This window comes from Rhinoraja longicauda, chromosome 8, assembly GCF_053455715.1.
Source record: "Rhinoraja longicauda isolate Sanriku21f chromosome 8, sRhiLon1.1, whole genome shotgun sequence".
Lineage (NCBI taxonomy): Eukaryota > Metazoa > Chordata > Chondrichthyes > Rajiformes > Arhynchobatidae > Rhinoraja > Rhinoraja longicauda.
In genome coordinates this window covers 38,902,923-38,921,596 of record NC_135960.1, presented here as the reverse complement: position 1 = coordinate 38,921,596, position 18,674 = coordinate 38,902,923, and the positions used below count along the sequence as shown (strand labels likewise).

The 18,674-nt window shown below is 45.5% G+C and overlaps 1 protein-coding gene across 3 annotated transcripts in view; it reads right to left on the bottom strand.

The window, feature by feature from the left end:
- LOC144595870 (fibronectin-like) overlaps window positions 1–18,674 on the bottom strand; it is a 114,421-nt gene that overhangs the window by 27,040 nt on the left and 68,707 nt on the right. For 2 of the 3 annotated variants that reach the window (XM_078403677.1, XM_078403678.1), the window contains exons 36-46: window positions 18,144–18,233; window positions 16,632–16,811; window positions 14,847–14,936; window positions 12,048–12,202; window positions 11,117–11,243; window positions 9,881–10,027; window positions 7,015–7,169; window positions 6,085–6,211; window positions 4,814–4,972; window positions 1,950–2,104; window positions 1,020–1,146 (exon numbers count right to left, since the gene is read on the bottom strand). In XM_078403677.1, the coding sequence (XP_078259803.1) occupies window positions 1,020–1,146; window positions 1,950–2,104; window positions 4,814–4,972; window positions 6,085–6,211; window positions 7,015–7,169; window positions 9,881–10,027; window positions 11,117–11,243; window positions 12,048–12,202; window positions 14,847–14,936; window positions 16,632–16,811; window positions 18,144–18,233 (1,512 nt within the window). The remainder of the gene's footprint in view (window positions 1–1,019; window positions 1,147–1,949; window positions 2,105–4,813; window positions 4,973–6,084; window positions 6,212–7,014; window positions 7,170–9,880; window positions 10,028–11,116; window positions 11,244–12,047; window positions 12,203–14,846; window positions 14,937–16,631; window positions 16,812–18,143; window positions 18,234–18,674) is intronic. The other variant, XM_078403679.1, reaches the window with a different exon arrangement.

Sequence of the window (18,674 nt, the reverse complement as noted above, 5' to 3'; positions counted from 1 at the left end):
ACACAAAGGGGAAATTTATGGTGCAATGTCCCAGGATTGTGAAATGCACAACATAACTGGCAGTTGTTGTGCCAGAAGAGATGTAACCCGACAAGAATAATCGCAGAGGCACTGGGTCATCGGGCAGATTCAAGTTTGGCAGGAGCTTTAGTATCAGGTCTGCACGAATGTCCCCTTGAAAAGGGGCAATTGGATCCAAGCAATTGGCACGAGGTAATAATCTCAATGGGCTGTCATGACAAATGGTATTTCAAATGACATTTTTAGGGGGAAATTTGCTATCAAATGACTGAAGGATTATGAACAGACCGTGATTCTGTGTTGGACACTGCCACATTTTCACAAGAGTGCAAGCAATGGATGTCACAATGGCAAGACTCCCAGTTTGTGAAGCAGAGAGGCTGGATGTGAAGAGGAGACCGTCTGAGGAGTGGGATGAAGTGCCGTCATGTAACGGTTGGTAGAGTAGGAAGAGCCAATCCAGTGAAGGCAGGGCCCAGTCTGAAGTAAGGTCATAGAAATATAGGAAAAAAAGGTACAGGAATAGGCCATTTAACCCTTCGAGCCAGCCATTCAATATGCTCATGGCTGTACCCCGTTCCTGCTTTATCCACTCATCCCTTGATTCCACTAGCCCTAACATTCTCAATGGTCGAGATAGTCAGTTAACTGAAGGAGGGAGAGGGGGAGTTAAGGCAGAATTGGTAAGGGGGGGGGGGGGGGGTGGAGAGCCCCGTTGAGAGGGGCAAGCGAGTGAGCAGCAAAAGGGAGACACTCAATGTAAAGGTTGAGGGGGTGTAAGGGGTTAAACGCACGAACTACAACAGGGGAAGGCCATCGTGGTAGTGAGACGTTAACAAGTTGAGGAGGGGGGGTGACAGACCTGTTGGAGCCAGGTTGTATGACTGAGCTGCTGAGGGAGATGGGGGTAATGATGGGGGAAGATATTACATCAGGGATGTGTACAACATGCTTCCCACCTGAATATTTGTACTGCTACAGCAGTAATCCACACTTACAAGTGAAAGTCTCCTCCATTACTTTTCGTTTCTTATCACCATTCAGAGATTCCACTAACACGTGGTAATTGCCTCCAGACACAAGGCCAGGAAGCACGGCGTAGGATGAGGATCCTGGTACACGCACCTGGAAGGCAGACACAACAGCCTATCACCATGGCAACCCTCCATTCACCCTATCAGACCTATTTCCCATGTGCTGTCCTATCCTTTCTCTCCCCCACCCTGTCTGCAAACTTGTTTTCTCTACTTTTGACCTGAAATGTTCTTTTTCGACCTCCACAAATGCTGCCTGACAGAATTTTCAACCACTCTGGTTTTCCAAAAATCTGAGGACAGGATACCCTTTTCAGTTTATGGAAGGCATTACTCTGGGCTCTCATTGAGGGCTTCAAATAACGCACCTCTATTTCCATAAACACACCCAGATTTTGCTTTGGATGGGGTAGGGTTCGAGCCTCAGCAAAAAAAGGTGAGGATAGGCAAGTTTATTGATCTGTTGTGGATCTCCAGTGCAGCACAGCGGCACACCTAGTAGAGCTAATGCCTCACAGCTCCAGTGATCCAGGTTCAATCCTGACCAAGTTTGCACTTTCTCCTTGTGACCACGTGGGATGTGGTGTGCTTCAGGGGGAATTGTGGAGGCAGTCTCATATTTTATGAAGCATTTAGTCAAGCTTTTGAATATCCAAGATATAGAAGATGAGGGACCAAATGTGTGTCAGTGCTTCCAGTGTTGATAAATGTAATGGAGAGAATGGGCATTTGGGCCAAAGGGCCTGTCTGGGTTGCACACCTAAGTAAGGGTGTTTTTCAACTTGCCCGAACATCCACACCCATTCCAAGATAATAATTGGAAGTTCTTCCTCGGTCATTAATTAGTGTTTGAGATTCGATGGAAGAGCATCTATGGATAGTACAATCAATTACCTGCCTGGATTGTCCGCCATAACCAACAGGGTAATACGTGACCAGGTATTCGGTGGTATCATGAAATGGCGACCAGGAGATGGTGTGTGTCACCAACGGCTCCATTCCGGGTGATGTTTTAACGGTGGTTGGCACCCTGGTGCCTTGCCCTGATCCTGTAAAAAGAACGTCATTTGTTTCTCCATGACCTCCCTCTTTAGCTACCTTTGAGGTGTTATTCCGCTTCGGCTCAGGCATGGCTTCAGCGACAGGCTGCAGCTTGGGGTCTTGAGAGCAGAATGGGAGGTTAATAAGCTGAAAGTAGCAGTAATTAGTTTCAATGGGTGTGCAGAGCTACAAGCTCAGAACCAGCATGGTTGGTCTGTTATTGGCTAAACAGGCATCTGGCAACTTGTTGAAAGGCATCAGATGCTGGTTAAACTGCCTTGTGGCACTGGTTAATTTGCATATCAGCAAAGCTTTTAACACTAGAAATACATTTACAAACTTAAATTTAAATTAGTAACTAAACTAAAAATACGCTTCCAAACGTAAACTGCTTAATCGTGTTTCCATGAATCTTTTGCTGCGTGCATTCTCGATCATTAAATAATCATTGCTATAAGAAAACTTCCTCGCTGCACCTCACTCTCACCTGTGTCCCTTCAATGGGGAATAGGGACAACGCAGCACTACAGAAGCTCAGCACTGAGGGCTCCTTCACCCATCGTTGGGCACAATACTCAGTTATGCACGGGGCAGCACGGTGGCGCAGCGGAAGAGTTGCTGGCTTACAGCGCTTCATTGCCAGGGACCCGGGTTCGATCCAGTCAACGAGTGCTGTCTGTACGTTGCTTTTACGTTCTGCCCGTGACCTGCATGGGTTTCCTCCAAGATCCGAGACCTTCAGTTTCCTCCCACATTCCAAAGACTGACAGGGTTTGTAGGTTAATTGGCTTTGTACAAGTGTAAATTGTATTTCTGTATCTCTAAAGTAAACTAATGTAAGGTTCCCCATCATGGACACTCTCAATGTATGTCCTCTCCCCACATCTGCACTGCTCCTGGGAAATGTGCTGCAAAGAAGGCACAGCGCGATCACTTTTGACTGTTTTTTAATGATTCCTCAGTGTGTGTTAATTTGCGGTGATTGTTGGTCGGTTGCGGACTAGGTGGGCCAAAGGGCCAGTTTACGTGCTGTATCTCTAAAGTAAACTAATGTAAAGTTCCCCATTATTGACACTCTCAATGTATGTCCTCTCCCCACATCTGCACTGCTCCTGGGAAATGTGCTGTACAGCCCGATCACTTTTGACTGTTTTTTAATGACTCCTCAGGAGGGTATCAGTCGGGACTAAAAATATTATTTCCGCAGCATGAGAATATACGACATTGGTTGAGAATGTACATGGCATGGTCAAAAACAACAGTTCCTTGATCAGCTGGACATGTGCGCTGAGGAATGAGAAATGGAGAGGAATGAAAAATGGAGTTTAAATCAGATGTTGCACTTTGGGAATTCAAACCAGGGCAGGAGTCATCAGTCATAAGGCCCTGGGGAGTGTTATAGAGAGAGGGATCTAGGAGTACAAGTACATGCTTCCCTGAACATTGTGGCACAGGTTGGTGAAGAAAGCTTTAGGCATGCTGGCCTTCATCGGTCAGAGAATTAAGTTGAGAAGTTGGACTGTTATGTTCCAGTTGTACAAGATGTTGTTGAGGCCGCACATGGGAATATTGTGTTTAACTGTAGTTATCCTGTTATAGGGACAATGCCATTAGGCTGGAAAAAATGCAGGGAATATCCACCAGCATGTTGCCAGAACTTGAGGGCCTGAGCTATAATGAGAGACTGGACATGATTGGACTTTATTCTTTGGTGGGCAAGAAGCTGAGGGGTGATTTTATGAAAGTGTATAAAATCTGGAAGGAAGATAAAGTGAAACCACAATTTTTTTTCTCACAGGGTAGAGAAATCCAGATCTAGAGGGCTTAGGTTTCAGGCGAGAGGGGAACGATTTATCGGAACCTGAGGGGCAATTATTTCAGAGCGTGTTGGGAAAGGGGATGAGCTGCCTGAGGAAGTAGTTGAGACAGGTACAATAACAAGATTTAAGACATTTGGATAGGTACATGGGTCGGAAATATTTAGAGGGATATGAAAAAAATGTGGGCAAATGGTTAAGCTTAGATGAGGCTTCTTGGTTAGCAGACAAATTGGACCGAATGGTGTGTTGCCATGACTCCGTAAAGAACAATGTCTCCTATCATCCCCACAAAGAGGAGTGAACCTTGCTGAACTGTCCTTGGTGTGGTGACATCATTCTCACAGGTGAGCAGTTTGAGGATTCTGAACCCGAGTTGATGATGTAGCAGTTGAGTCTGAATGGTATGCACCCGAGAGGAAACCTGTTCATTTATAAACCCTGGGCAGTATTTATGAACTTTAAGAGCTAATGGTAAAATAAATGATCAATACAATCTCACTCGACACACTAATATAACTGTCCTTTCATGAAGCAATATGTGTTCAAGATGCATTTCAATATACTCAAGACTCAGGAGAAAGCAGATGTGAACATAAATCATGTGCATCCTAAATTCCCAGAAAACTCATTCCATCCGAAGTGGATCTTTGCCACAGTTGCAGATTCCTGATCGAACTCTGGAATCAAGGCATTACCCTTGTGTCAACGAGCTCACATGTCACGTGTCAGCTCTAAAAGCTTGCACTCGCTGTAGGTGCCTTCTAATGCACCCCATCCAAGTCTGTTTATTTCAGTGTTTATTTTACAGAAACCACCCTCAAAATTACCAAGAGATGCATGTGTGAAGGGGCAGGGCATCTGGAGAGAGGATTGGAGCATGTGGTGCAGACCACCCACCTGATGAGCTACACGTGACTTGACCATTTCCATTACACTTGCACCACTGGTTGATTCCAGTCTCAGTCGACCGTTCCCACCACTGTCCAACTGTATAATGGGAATTGGTGACGGAGTCAAAACATCTTTCCTGCCCAGTGTCGATTTCTACGGTTGCAGCTGCGGGCAAGAAACAAAGAATTAACGCATTAAACTGGAAGCAATTACTCTGAGATCCCACATCCTTCTTTTATTCAGTAATGGCACCATCTACAACTGCAGTATAAACAACACAAAGGGGAAATTTATGGTGCAATGTCCCAGGATTGTGAAATGCACAACATAACTGGCAGTTGTTGTGCCAGAAGAGATGTAACCCGACAAGAATAATCGCAGAGGCACTGGGTCATCGGGCAGATTCAAGTTTGGCAGGAGCTTTAGTATCAGGTCTGCACGAATGTCCCCTTGAAAAGGGGCAATTGGATCCAAGCAATTGGCACGAGGTAATAATCTCAATGGGCTGTCATGACAAATGGTATTTCAAATGACATTTTTAGGGGGAAATTTGCTATCAAATGACTGAAGGATTATGAACAGACCGTGATTCTGTGTTGGACACTGCCACATTTTCACAAGAGTGCAAGCAATGGATGTCACAATGGCAAGACCCCAGTTTGTGAAGCAGAGAGGCTGGATGTGAAGAGGAGACCGTCTGAGGAGTGGGATGAAGTGCCGTCGTGTAACGGTTGGTAGAGTAGGAAGAGCCAATCTCAGTGAAGGCAGGGCGCAGTCTGAAGTAAGGTCATAGAAATATAGGAAAAAAAGGTACAGGAATAGGCCATTTAACCCTTCGAGCCAGCCATTCAATATGCTCATGGCTGTACCCCGTTCCTGCTTTATCCACTTATCCCTTGATTCCACTAGCCCTAAGAGCTAAATCTAACTTTCTCATGGGTCGAGATAGTCAGTTAACTGAAGGAGGGAGAGGGGGAGTTAAAGCAGAATTGGTAAGGGGGGGGGGGGGGGTGGAGAGCCCCGTTGAGAGGGGCAAGCGAGTGAGCAGCAAAAGGGAGACACTCAATGTAAAGGTTGAGGGGGAAGGCCATCGTGGTAGTGAGACGTTAACAAGTTGAGGATGGGGGGGGGTGACAGACCTGTTGGAGCCAGGTTGTATGACTGAGCTGCTGAGGGAGATGGGGGTAATGATGGGGGAAGATATTACATCAGGGATGTGTACAACATGCTTCCCACCTGAATATTTGTACTGCTACAGCAGTAATCCACACACTTACAAGTGAAAGTCTCCTCCATTACTTTTCGTTTCTTATCACCATTCAGAGATTCCACTAACACGTGGTAATTGCCTCCAGACACAAGGCCAGGAAGCACGGCGTAGGATGAGGATCCTGGTACACGCACCTGGAAGGCAGACACAACAGCCTATCACCATGGCAACCCTCCATTCACCCTATCAGACCTATTTCCCATGTGCTGTCCTATCCTTTCTCTCCCCCACCCTGTCTGCAAACTTGTTTTCTCTACTTTTGACCTGAAATGTTCTTTTTCGACCTCCACAAATGCTGCCTGACAGAATTTTCAACCACTCTGGTTTTCCAAAAATCTGAGGACAGGATACCCTTTTCAGTTTATGGAAGGCATTACTCTGGGCTCTCATTGAGGGCTTCAAATAACGCACCTCTATTCCCATAAACACACCCAGATTTTGCTTTGGATGGGGTAGGGTTCGAGCCTCAGCAAAAAAAGGTGAGGATAGACAAGTTTATTGATCTGTTGTGGATCTCCAGTGCAGCACAGCGGCACACCTAGTAGAGCTAATGCCTCACAGCTCCAGTGATCCAGGTTCAATCCTGACCAAGTTTGCACTTTCTCCTTGTGACCACGTGGGATGTGGTGTGCTTCAGGGGGAATTGTGGAGGCAGTCTCATATTTTATGAAGCATTTAGTCAAGCTTTTGAATATCCAAGATATAGAAAATGAGGGACCAAATGTGTGTCAGTGCTTCCAGTGTTGATAAATGTAATGGAGAGAATGGGCATTTGGGCCAAAGGGCCTGTCTGGGTTGCACACCTAAGTAAGGGTGTTTTTCAACTTGCCCGAACATCCACACCCATTCCAAGATAATAATTGGAAGTTCTTCCTCGGTCATTAATTAGTGTTTGAGATTCGATGGAAGAGCATCTATGGATAGTACAATCAATTACCTGCCTGGATTGTCCGCCATAACCAACAGGGTAATACGTGACCAGGTATTCGGTGGTATCATGAAATGGCGACCAGGAGATGGTGTGTGTCACCAACGGCTCCATTCCGGGTGATGTTTTAACGGTGGTTGGCACCCTGGTGCCTTGCCCTGATCCTGTAAAAAGAACGTCATTTGTTTCTCCATGACCTCCCTCTTTAGCTACCTTTGAGGTGTTATTCCGCTTCGGCTCAGGCATGGCTTCAGCGACAGGCTGCAGCTTGGGGTCTTGAGAGCAGAATGGGAGGTTAATAAGCTGAAAGTAGCAGTAATTAGTTTCAATGGGTGTGCAGAGCTACAAGCTCAGAACCAGCATGATTGGTCTGTTATTGGCTAAACTGGCATCTGGCAACTTGTTGAAAGGCATCAGATGCTGGTTAAACTGCCATGTGGCACTGGTTAATTTGCATATCAGCAAAGCTTTTAACACTAGAAATACATTTACAAACTTAAATTTAAATTAGTAACTAAACTAAAAATACACTTCCAAACGTAAACTACTTAATCGTGTTTCCATGAATCTTTTGCTGCGTGCATTCTCGATCATTAAATAATCATTGCTATAAGAAAACTTCCTCGCTGCACCTCACTCTCACCTGTGTCCCTTCAATGGGGAATAGGGACAACGCAGCACTACAGAAGCTCAGCACTGAGGGCTCCTTCACCCATCGTTGGGCACAATACTCAGTTATGCACGGGGCAGCACGGTGGCGCAGCGGTAGAGTTGCTGACTTACAGCGCTTCATTGCCAGGGACCCGAGTTCGATCCAGTCAACGAGTGCTGTCTGTACGTTGCTTTTACGTTCTGCCCGTGACCTGCATGGGTTTCCTCCAAGATCCGAGACCTTCAGTTTCCTCCCACATTCCAAAGACTGACAGGGTTTGTAGGTTAATTGGCTTTGTACAAGTGTAAATTGTATTTCTGTATCTCTAAAGTAAACTAATGTAAGGTTCCCCATCATGGACACTCTCAATGTATGTCCTCTCCCCACATCTGCACTGCTCCTGGGAAATGTGCTGCAAAGAAGGCACAGCGCGATCACTTTTGAGTGTTTTTTAATGACTCCTCAGTGTGTGTTAATTTGCGGTGATTGTTGGTCGGTTGCGGACTAGGTGGGCCAAAGGGCCAGTTTACGTGCTGTATCTTTAAAGTAAACTAATGTAAAGTTCCCCATTATTGACACTCTCAATGTATGTCCTCTCCCCACATCTGCACTGCTCCTGGGAAATGTGCTGTACAGCCCGATCACATTTGACTGTTTTTTAATGACTCCTCAGGAGGGGTATCAGTCGGGACTAAAAATATTATTTCCGCAGCATGAGAATATACAAGATATTGGTTGAGAATGTACATGGCATGGTCAAAAACAACAGATCCTTGATCAGCTGGACATGTGCGCTGAGGAATGAGAAATGGAGAGGAATGAAAAATGGAGTTTAAATCAAATGTTGCACTTTGGGAATTCAAACCAGGAAAGGAGTCATCAGTCATAAGGCCCTGGGGAGTGTTATAGAGAGAGGGATCTAGGAGTACAAGTACATGCTTCACTGAACGTTGTGGCACAGGTTGGTGAAGAAAGCTTTAGGCATGCTGGCCTTTATCGGTCAGAGAATTAAGTTTAGAAGTTGGGATGTTATGTTCTAGTTGCACAAGATGTTGTTGTGGCCGCACATGGGATTATTGTGTTTAACTGTGGTCACCCTGTTATAGGAACAATGCCATTAGGCTGGAAAGAATGCAGAGAATATCCACCAGCATGTTGCCAGAACTTTAGGGCATGAGCTATAATGAGAGACTGGACATGATTGGACTTTATTCTTTGGTGGGCAAGAAGCTGAGGGGTGATTTTATGAAAGTGTATAAAATCTGGAAGGAAGATAAAGTGAAACCACTATTTTTTTCTCGCAGGGTAGAGAAATCAAGATCTAGAGGGCTTAGGTTTCAAGTGAGAGGGGAACGATTTATCAGAACCTGAGGGGCAATTATTTCAGAGCGTGTTGGGAAAGGGGATGAGCTGCTTGAGGAAGTAGTTGAGACAGGTACAATAACAAGATTTAAGACATTTGGATAGGTACATGGGTCAGAAATATTTAGAGGGATATGAAAAAAATGTGGGCAAATGGTTAAGCTTAGATGAGGCTTCTTGGTTAGCAGACAAATTGGACCGAATGGTGTGTTGCCATGACTCCGTAAAGAACAATGTCTCCTATCATCCCCACAAAGAGGAGTGAGCCTTGCTGAACTGTCCTTGGTGTGGTGACATCATTCTCACAGATGAGCAGTTTGAGGATTCTGAACCCGAGTTGATGATGTAGCAGTTGAGTCTGAATGGTATGCACCCGAGAGGAAACCTGTTCATTTATAAACCCTGGGCAGTATTTATGAACTTTAAGAGCAAATGGTAAAATAAATGATCAATACAATCTCACTCGACACACTAATATAACTGTCCTTTCATGAAGCAATATGTGTTCAAGATGCATTTCAATATACTCAAGACTCAGGAGAAAGCAGATGTGAACATAAATCATGTGCATCCTAAATTCCCAGAAAACTCATTCCATCCGAAGTGGATCTTTGCCACAGTTGCAGATTCCTGATCGAGCTCTGGAATCAAGGCATTACCCTTGCGACAACGAGCTCACATGTCACGTGTCAGCTCTAAAAGCTTGCACTCGCTGTAGGTGCCTTCTAATGCACCCCATCCAAGTCTGTTTATTTCAGTGTTTATTTTACAGAAATCACCCTCAAAATTACCAAGAGACATATGTGTGAAGGGGCAAGGCATCTGGAGAGAGGATTGGAGCATGTGGTGCAGACCACCCACCTGATGGGACACACGTGACATGATCATTTCCATTGCACTTGCACCGCAGTTTGAATCCAGTCTCAGTCGAATGTTCCCACCACTGTCCAACTGTATAATGGGAATTGGTGACGGAGTCAAAACACCTTTCCTGCCCAGTGGTTGGAGCTGCAGGCAAGAAACAAAGAATTAATGCATTAAACTGGAGGCAGTTACTCTCAGAGATCCCACATCCTTCTTTTATTCAGTAATGGCACCATCTACAACTCCAGTATAAACAACACACAGGGGAAATTTATCATACAAGGTCCCAGGATTGTGAAATGCACAACATAACTGGCAGTTGTTGTGCCAGAAGAGATGTAACCCGACAAGAATAATCACAGAGGCACTGGGTCATCGCGCAGATTCAAGTTTGGCAGGAGCTTTAGTATCAGGTCTGCACGAATGTCCCCTTGAAAAGGGGCAATTGGATCCAAGCAATTGGCACGAGGTAATAATCTCAATGGGCTGTCATAACGAATGGTATTTCAAATGACATTTTTAGGGGGAAATTTGCTATCAAATGACTGAAGGATTATGAACAGACCGTGTTTCTGTGTTGGACACTGCCACATTTTCACAAGAGTGCAAGCAATGGATGTCACAATGGCAAGACTCCCAATTTGTGAAGCAGAGCGGCAGGATTTGAAGAGGAGTGGGATGAAGTGCCGTCGTGTAACGGTTGGTAGAGTAGGAAGAGCCAATCTCAGTGAAGGCAGGGCGCAGTCTGAAGTAAGGTCATAGAAAGATAGAGAAATAGGTGCAGGAATAGGTCATTTGACCCTTCGAGCCAGCCATTCAATATGCTCATGGCTGTACCCCGTTCCTGCTTTATCCACTTATCCCTTGATTCCACTAGCCCTAAGAGCTAAATCTAACTTTCTCATGGGTCGAGATAGTCAGTTAACTGAAGGAGGGAGAGGGGGAGTTAAGGCAGAATTGGTAAGGGGGGGGTGGAGAGCCCCGTTGAGAGGGGCAAGCGAGTGAGCAGCAAAAGGGAGACACTCAATGAATAGGTTAAGGGGGAAGGCCATCGTGATAGTGAGACGTTAACAAGTTGAGGAGGGGGGGTGACAGACCTGTTGGAGCCAGGTTGTATGACTGAGCTGCTGAGGGAGATGGGGGTAATGATGGGGGAAGATATTACATCAGGGATGTGTACAACATGCTTCCCACCTGAATATTTGTACTGCTACAGCAGTAATCCACACTTACAAGTGAAAGTCTCCTCCATTACTTTTCGTTTCTTATCACCATTCAGAGATTCCACTAACACGTGGTAATTGCCTCCAGACACAAGGCCAGGAAGCACGGCGTAGGATGAGGATCCTGGTACACGCACCTGGAAGGCAGACACAACAGCCTATCACCATGGCAACCCTCCATTCACCCTATCAGACCTATTTCCCATGTGCTGTCCTATCCTTTCTCTCCCCCACCCTGTCTGCAAACTTGTTTTCTCTACTTTTGACCTGAAATGTTCTTTTTCGACCTCCACAAATGCTGCCTGACAGAATTTTCAACCACTCTGGTTTTCCAAAAAATCTGAGGACAGGATGCCCTTTTCAGTTTATGGAAGGCATTACTCGGGGCTCTCATTGAGGGTTTCAAATAATGCACCTCTATTTCCCTAAACACACCCAGATTTCGCTTTGGATGGGGTAGGGTTCGAGCCTCAGCAAAAATAGGTGAGGATAGACAAGTTTATTGATCTGTTGTGGATCTCCAGTGCAGCACAGCGGTACACCTAGTAGAGCTACTGCCTCACAGCTCCAGTGATCCAGGTTCAATCCTGACCAAGTTTGCACTTTCTCCTTGTGACCACGTGGGATGTGGTGTGCTTCAGGGGGAATTGTGGAGGCAGTCTCATATTTTATGAAGCATTTAGTCAAGCTTTTGAATATCCAAGATATAGAAAATGAGGGACCAAATGTGTGTCAGTGCTTCCAGTGTTGATAAATGTAATGGAGAGCATGGGTATGTGGGCCAAAGGGCCTGTCTGGGTTGCACACCCAAGTAAGGGTGTTTTTCAGCTTGCCCGAACATCCACACCCATTCCAAGATAATACTTGGAAGTTCTTCCTCGGTCATTAATTAGTGTTTGAGATTCGATGGAAGAGCATCTATGGATAGTACAATCAATTACCTGCCTGGATTGTCCGCCATAACCAACAGGGTAATACGTGACCAGGTATTCGGTGGTATCATGAAATGGCGACCAGGAGATGGTGTGTGTCACCAACGGCTCCATTCCGGGTGATGTTTTAACGATGGTTGGCTCCTTGGAGTCTGGCCCTGATCCTGTAAAAAGAACGTCATTTGTTTCTCCATGACCTCCCTCTTTAGCTACCTTTGAGGTGTTATTCCGCTTCGGCTCAGGCATGGCTTCAGCGACAGGCTGCAGCTTGGGGTCTTGAGAGCAGAATGGGAGGTTAATAAGCTGAAAGTAGCAGTAATTAGTTTCAATGGGTGTGCAGAGCTACAAGCTCAGAACCAGCATGGTTGGTCTGTTATTGGCTAAACTGGCATCTGGCAACTTGTTGAAAGGCATCAGATGCTGGTTAAACTGCCATGTGGCACTGGTTAATCTGCATATCAGCAAAGCTTTTAACACTAGAAATACATTTACAAACTTAAACTAAATTAGTGACTAAACTAAAAATACACTTCCAAACGTAAACTACTTAATCGTGTTTCCATGAATTGAAATCATACGCTCACGAGCTGCATGCATTGTCGATCACTAAATAATCATTGCTACAAGAAATCTTCCTCGCTGCACCTCACTCTCACCTGTGTCCCTTCAATGGGGAATAGGGACAACGCAGCACTACAGAAGCTCAGCACTGAGGGCTCCTTCACCCATCGTTGGGCACATTACCCAGTTACACACGGGGCAGCACGGTGGCGCAGCGGTAGAGTTGCTGCCTTGCAGCGCCAGAGACCCGAGTTCAATCCTGGCAACGGGTGCTGTCTGTACGGTGTTTTTACGTTGTCCCCGTGACCTGCATGGGTGTCCTCCGGGATCTCAGACCTTCAGTTTCCTCCCACATTCCAAAGACTGACAGGGTTTGTAGGTTAGCTGGCTTTGTATAAGTGTAAATTGTCCCCAGTGTGTGTTAATTTGCGGTGATTGTTGGTCGGTTGCGGACTAGGTGGGCCAAAGGGCCAGTTTACGTGCTGTATCTCTAAAGTAAACTAATGTAAAGTTCCCCATTATTGACACTCTCAATGTATGTCCTCTCCCCACATCTGCACTGCTCCTGGGAAATGTGCTGTACAGCCCGATCACTTTTGACTGTTTTTTAATGACTCCTCAGGAGGGGTATCAGTCAGGACTAAAAATATTATTTCCGCAGCATGAGAATATACAAGATATTGGTTGAGAATGTACATGGCATGGTCAAAAACAACAGATCCTTGATCAGCTGGACATGTGCGCTGAGGAATGAGAAATGGAGAGGAATGAAAAATGGAGTTTAAATCAGATGTTGCACTTTGGGAATTCAAACCAGGACAGGAGTCATCAGTCATAAGGCCCTGGGGAGTGTTATAGAGAGAGGCATCTAGGAGTACAAGTACATGCTTCCCTGAACATTGTGGCACAGGTTGGTGAAGAAAGCTTTAGGCATGCTGGCCTTCATCGGTCAGATAATTAAGTTGAGAAGTTGGACTGTTATGTTCCAGTTGTACAAGATGTTGATGTGGCCGCAGATGGGAATATTGTGTTTAACTGTGGTCACCCTGTTATGGGAACAATGCCATTAGGCTGGAAAGAGTGCAGAGAATATCCACCAGCTTGTTGCCAGAACTTGAGGGCCTGGTGGGCAAGAAGCTGAGGGGTGATTTTATGAAACTATATAAATTTAGATGGAAGGTAAAGTGAAACCACATAATTCTTTTCTGAGGGCAGGGAAATCAAGAACTCGAGGGCTTAGGTTTAAGGTGAGAGGGGAAAGATTTATTGGCTACCTGAAGGTCAACCTTTTGCAGAGGGTGGTGGGGAAAAGGGATGAACTGCCAGAGGAAGTAGTTGAGACATGGTTAGGAAATATTTAGAGGGACATGAGAAAAATGTGGGCAAAAAGTTGCAGCTCAGATGGGGCATCTTGGTCAGCGTAGACAAGTTGGACTGAATGGGGTGTTGCCATGACTCCATAAAGATCAATGTCTCCTATCATCCCTGCAAAGAGGAATGAGCTTTGCTGAACTGTCCTTGGTGTGGTGACATCATTCACACAGGTGAGCAGATTGAGGATTCTGAACCCAAGTTGATGAAGTAGCAGTTGAGTCTGAATGGTATGCACCCGAGAGGAAACCTGCACCTCCTCCACATGCACGTGTGTATACACATATATGTGCATATACTCATGTATACACATCCACACATGTATAAGCACTTACATGCATGCTCACACATTAGCATACCCACAAGCACACACGTTGCAAATCCACACATAAATGTGTGCACACGCACCTGTACCCCACACGCTTCACTTTCCACACTTCAGTGCAAAGAACAGTTTGTACTAACACGCACTAGCAGCTTAAACCCCATCTCATCAACTGGCTGATCCTGCTGCCTTGAACCATTTGTTGAAAACTAATCAGCCCTTTTCCGACTAGGCAGTCGGAAACATGGATTATAAAGTAAAACCTGACCAATAGCTGCCAAAAGGTGTTACTGATTAAACCCAGCATTTTCTGAAGTGCAAACATCTGGCTTCAGTTGAAATAAAATTCTCCTAAGTGTTTATACTCTGCGATTTGCCTTCACGGGATTAACTCTACAAATGACAAGGCCACATTTTAAGCTGTGAGATGTTACAACAAAGCCTTGTGCAGCCAGGAAGAAGTTAAAACTTGCTGAATGCTTGGATCTGTTACAAGGAAAAGGGATACTTGGTGTGCTTCAACCTTCCTCTTGCTGTTTGTAGACCCTCACCTGTTTTCTTCTTCCCAATCAGCGGGTCACTCTGCAGCGAATTCTGAATAGCTTTTATGTGGATGGTGTACTCCGTGTCAGGCTGCAGTCCTATTGTAAGGGAAGAAGTGTTATAGTTTAGATTGTTGAAATGCATCGCACTTGTACGAATATTATCCTAGCTACATTCTTGTTTTGTCGTTTCAAAGTTTTGCTTTTATTGCAAAGTTTGGAAGATGAGTTGTTGTTTCTCATGCTGGCACTTGGCCTTCCTACCACAGTGCAGGCCACAGAGAGGTCAGAATGGATGCGAGTAGCTAGGGGCAGTTCTTCCATGTGAACTAGTGTTTCACTTGCACTTTTTTCAATCTAGTGTACTACATTTGATGCTTATGATATGAGCGAGAAAACAAACACAAATCGGGTGACCACTTTATGGAGCACCTGTGTTAGGTCCACAGGAGTGGATCCTGGGCATCCTATTTGCTAATCAGTTTAATTCTCCATCCCACTCTCACACAATCCTGCATATCAATGCCTCCTACATTGTTACAACAACGCCCAACATCTTATCTTCTGTCTGTACAAGTTGCAGCATTCCCAATCTACACCTTCAACTGACTTACGTTCTGATGTGTCAGAACAGGGTAGTTCTGCGTACAATAATCATTCTGTAATATCCGTTTTCCTCTCTCGTGACACCCATCGATCTACTGGGTATTTCCTAAAGCTCTGATCTGCATTTCATAGCTTTCACCATATTCTTTTGTTGCATTTCACTCTTTATCTCCCCCCCGCTCTCGAACCATTTCTTATAAACCTATATAGCAAATGTATTCAACAACTCTAGCCTCACCCTCCCAGAGATATTTCCATTCTAGTTATCATATCATATCATCATATATCTACAGCCGGAAACAGGCCTTTTCGGCCCTCCAAGTCCGTGCCGCCCAGTGATCCCCGTACATCAACACTATCCTACACCCACTAGGGACAATTTTTACATTTACCCAGCCAATTAACCTACATACCTGTACGTCTTTGGAGTGTGGGAGGAAACCGAAGATCTCGGAGAAAACCCACGCAGGTCACGGGGAGAACGTACAAACTCCTTACAGTGCAGCACCCGTAGTCAGGATCGAACCTGAGTCTCCGGCGCTGCATTCGCTGTAAAGCAGCAACTCTACCGCTGCGCTACCGTGCCGCCGTATCCCTCCTCAACAACTCTGTAACTAGTTTTTCTTTCCCAGTTCTGATAAAGAATCAATCTGATACGTTATTTCAATTTCTTTTTCCACAGACGCGGTTTGATCTGCTGTGTATCGGCATAATTCTTTTGCTTATGAATTACCTGGGACTGTATAGTATTATCCTCCTGCGCACTTGCATACTCTTCAAAAAGCTCTCCAATTAATTCCATTCCACTGCTCATTTCTGGCTATCCCATTAGAAGAGACTGCTTTCATTCCAGATCATGGTTTGCTGTACACAAAAGATGTTCCCAGACTTTCCTCTACTAAAATCCCTTGTGAAACTTCCTCTCCTCTGACTGCATTTCTCCCTAAACCTCACCTGTTGATTTTGCTCTCCATAAAAGCTCACTGATGTGCCAAACAGGAGAGGTTGCTTAGTACATGCTGATTAATGGAAGGTCCCATTGAATTATTCATACAAAATGGTTGTGAGTTGTCCAGATAGTCTTATGATGGGTATGCTGTAATACCAACGTTCTCTGACAGGTGATGGATCCCTGAAGAAGCCATCATTGCCAATTGTGGACAATATTCTTTTGTGGGCAACATTTACCTGTGATAATCGCTTCGTGGGTCATGCTTGGTGGCTGAGGGTTGAGCTCCATTGGTTGCCCTCCCTTGGGTTGGTAGGTGATGTGATACCCTGTAATCCGGGAGCGGGGACGTTGCCATATGAACATGATGCTGTTGGGCGTCACGGAGATGAATCGAAGATTTGTTGGAGAATCCATAGCTGAAGGGTTGAAGGGTAACAGGGTTGAAACAATAGAGACATTAATTCCATTCAATGTGCTCGGATGTTGATGCCCATCACATTTCCCTGTATGCAACCAATGTCACATATTGAATGGCTGCTCCTGTTCCAGACAGAGCAGCTGGCATGGCCTCCAGGCTGCACTCTACTTCTGAAGTCCTGACACCTCAGGTCTTGATTTCAGGGATCAGTCACCAGCAAAATAAGGAGGGGATAGATGAATAGGTGTAGAGTCTCTCTATCCCCTTCGATATAGCCTACTGAGCCCTGCAACATTCATGTTGGAGGAGGCCCACCTCAGTAATGGCACAGTTGTGCAGCAGGTAGTGCTGCCGCTCTTGTGACCCACTTTCAATCTGCGCCTCGGGTGTTGTTTGGATGAGAGATGCTGTCTGTGTTAACCTGATCGCGTGGTCTACCCCCTACCAGGTGCTCCGTCCGGTCTCCTCCCATATCCCAAGGACCAGTGGGATAGCTGGTTTAAATTGTCCCTGACATGTATGGAAGACTAAAGAATTGGGAAGGCGTGTGAGAGAGGAGTATCCACAGGGAGCTAAGTTGGGGGGGAAGGTATAAAAATGATGGGGATTATTCCAAGCACAGACTCAAAAGGCATTAGGTCCCTCATAAGAGAGTGGGGCATTAACTGTGAGTGGTGATTACTCTAAGATACCATTCAAACACAGTCTTCCTGCACTGCTCCTCCTGGCCCTGGTTTTACCAGTGCCTAGTTCAGTGGTCAGGTGAGGTCTACAGGTCAGCAGTCCTGTGGCAGCAGCTCCTGGGAACAACAACCGAGGGATTGCTAGGAAAATGCTCTGCCCCGAGTTAACATTGTTCAGTTTATAAGCAAACTGAAGAAAAATTCACAAAAAATACCATGTTGTCTGGAGAGTTTCATTTTTCATGAGAGACTGCGGAGGTTTCAATTGTTTCCTTTGCTGCAGAAGACTGTTGGAGGAACCTGAAACACACCCAGTCATAAGGGGCAGTCGACAGTGTAGACAATATTCCCCATTGTAGGGGTACAGGGCAATTTAGAGTTTGGAGATCTGAAGATGATTTTTTTCCACAGCTGGAATCTGGAATGTGCAGGGCAGTGGGGACAGGTACCCTCACTGCATTTAAGAAGAATCTTGATAAGCATGTGAATTGCTTAGAAGGCTACAGACTAAATGGACACAGCTGGATAGGGGATGGTTAGTATGAACAGGGTTGGCTGGAGGGCATGTTTCTGTGCTTACAACTCAGTGACTCTACAACAACATCAAGGCAAGCAGAATCAGGCCCTTGCCCTGGAGGGATCCTCACCGGTTCGGACTGTGACGGAGGCAGGTAGGCTGCGAGATTTGCCATTCAGGGTGTAGATGTTGATTTTGTACTCCGTGCCAGGGTGAAGGCCTGTGGAAAGAAATGTAAGGAATATTTTCACCATCAAACTCAAAGGGAAATGAAGAACTATCAAGGGAGTAAAATGTAAGATTCTTCAAATGCCTCCAGTCACGGGTCAGTTCGACCTCACATTAATTCACAACTCTTGGTATATATTACTTTCTAAGACCACCACATGTGAATAGGGGGCCAGGGGCCTTGGAAAGGACACAATTATGTGCAGAAAGGTATCAGGAATAAGAAATGGCCGTTAACTGCATTTGATAAAGGAGAGAGAGAGCAAAGGAAAGACTTAACACAGTAGCACAGCTAGTGGAGCCGTTGTCTCTCAATGTCTGGGGCCTGCGTTCAATCCCCACTTCTCATACAGTCTGCGGTGTTTGCAGGAGTTATCTCTGGGATCTCCAGTTCCTCCCAGTTCCCAAAACATACAAGTCAATAGGATAACTG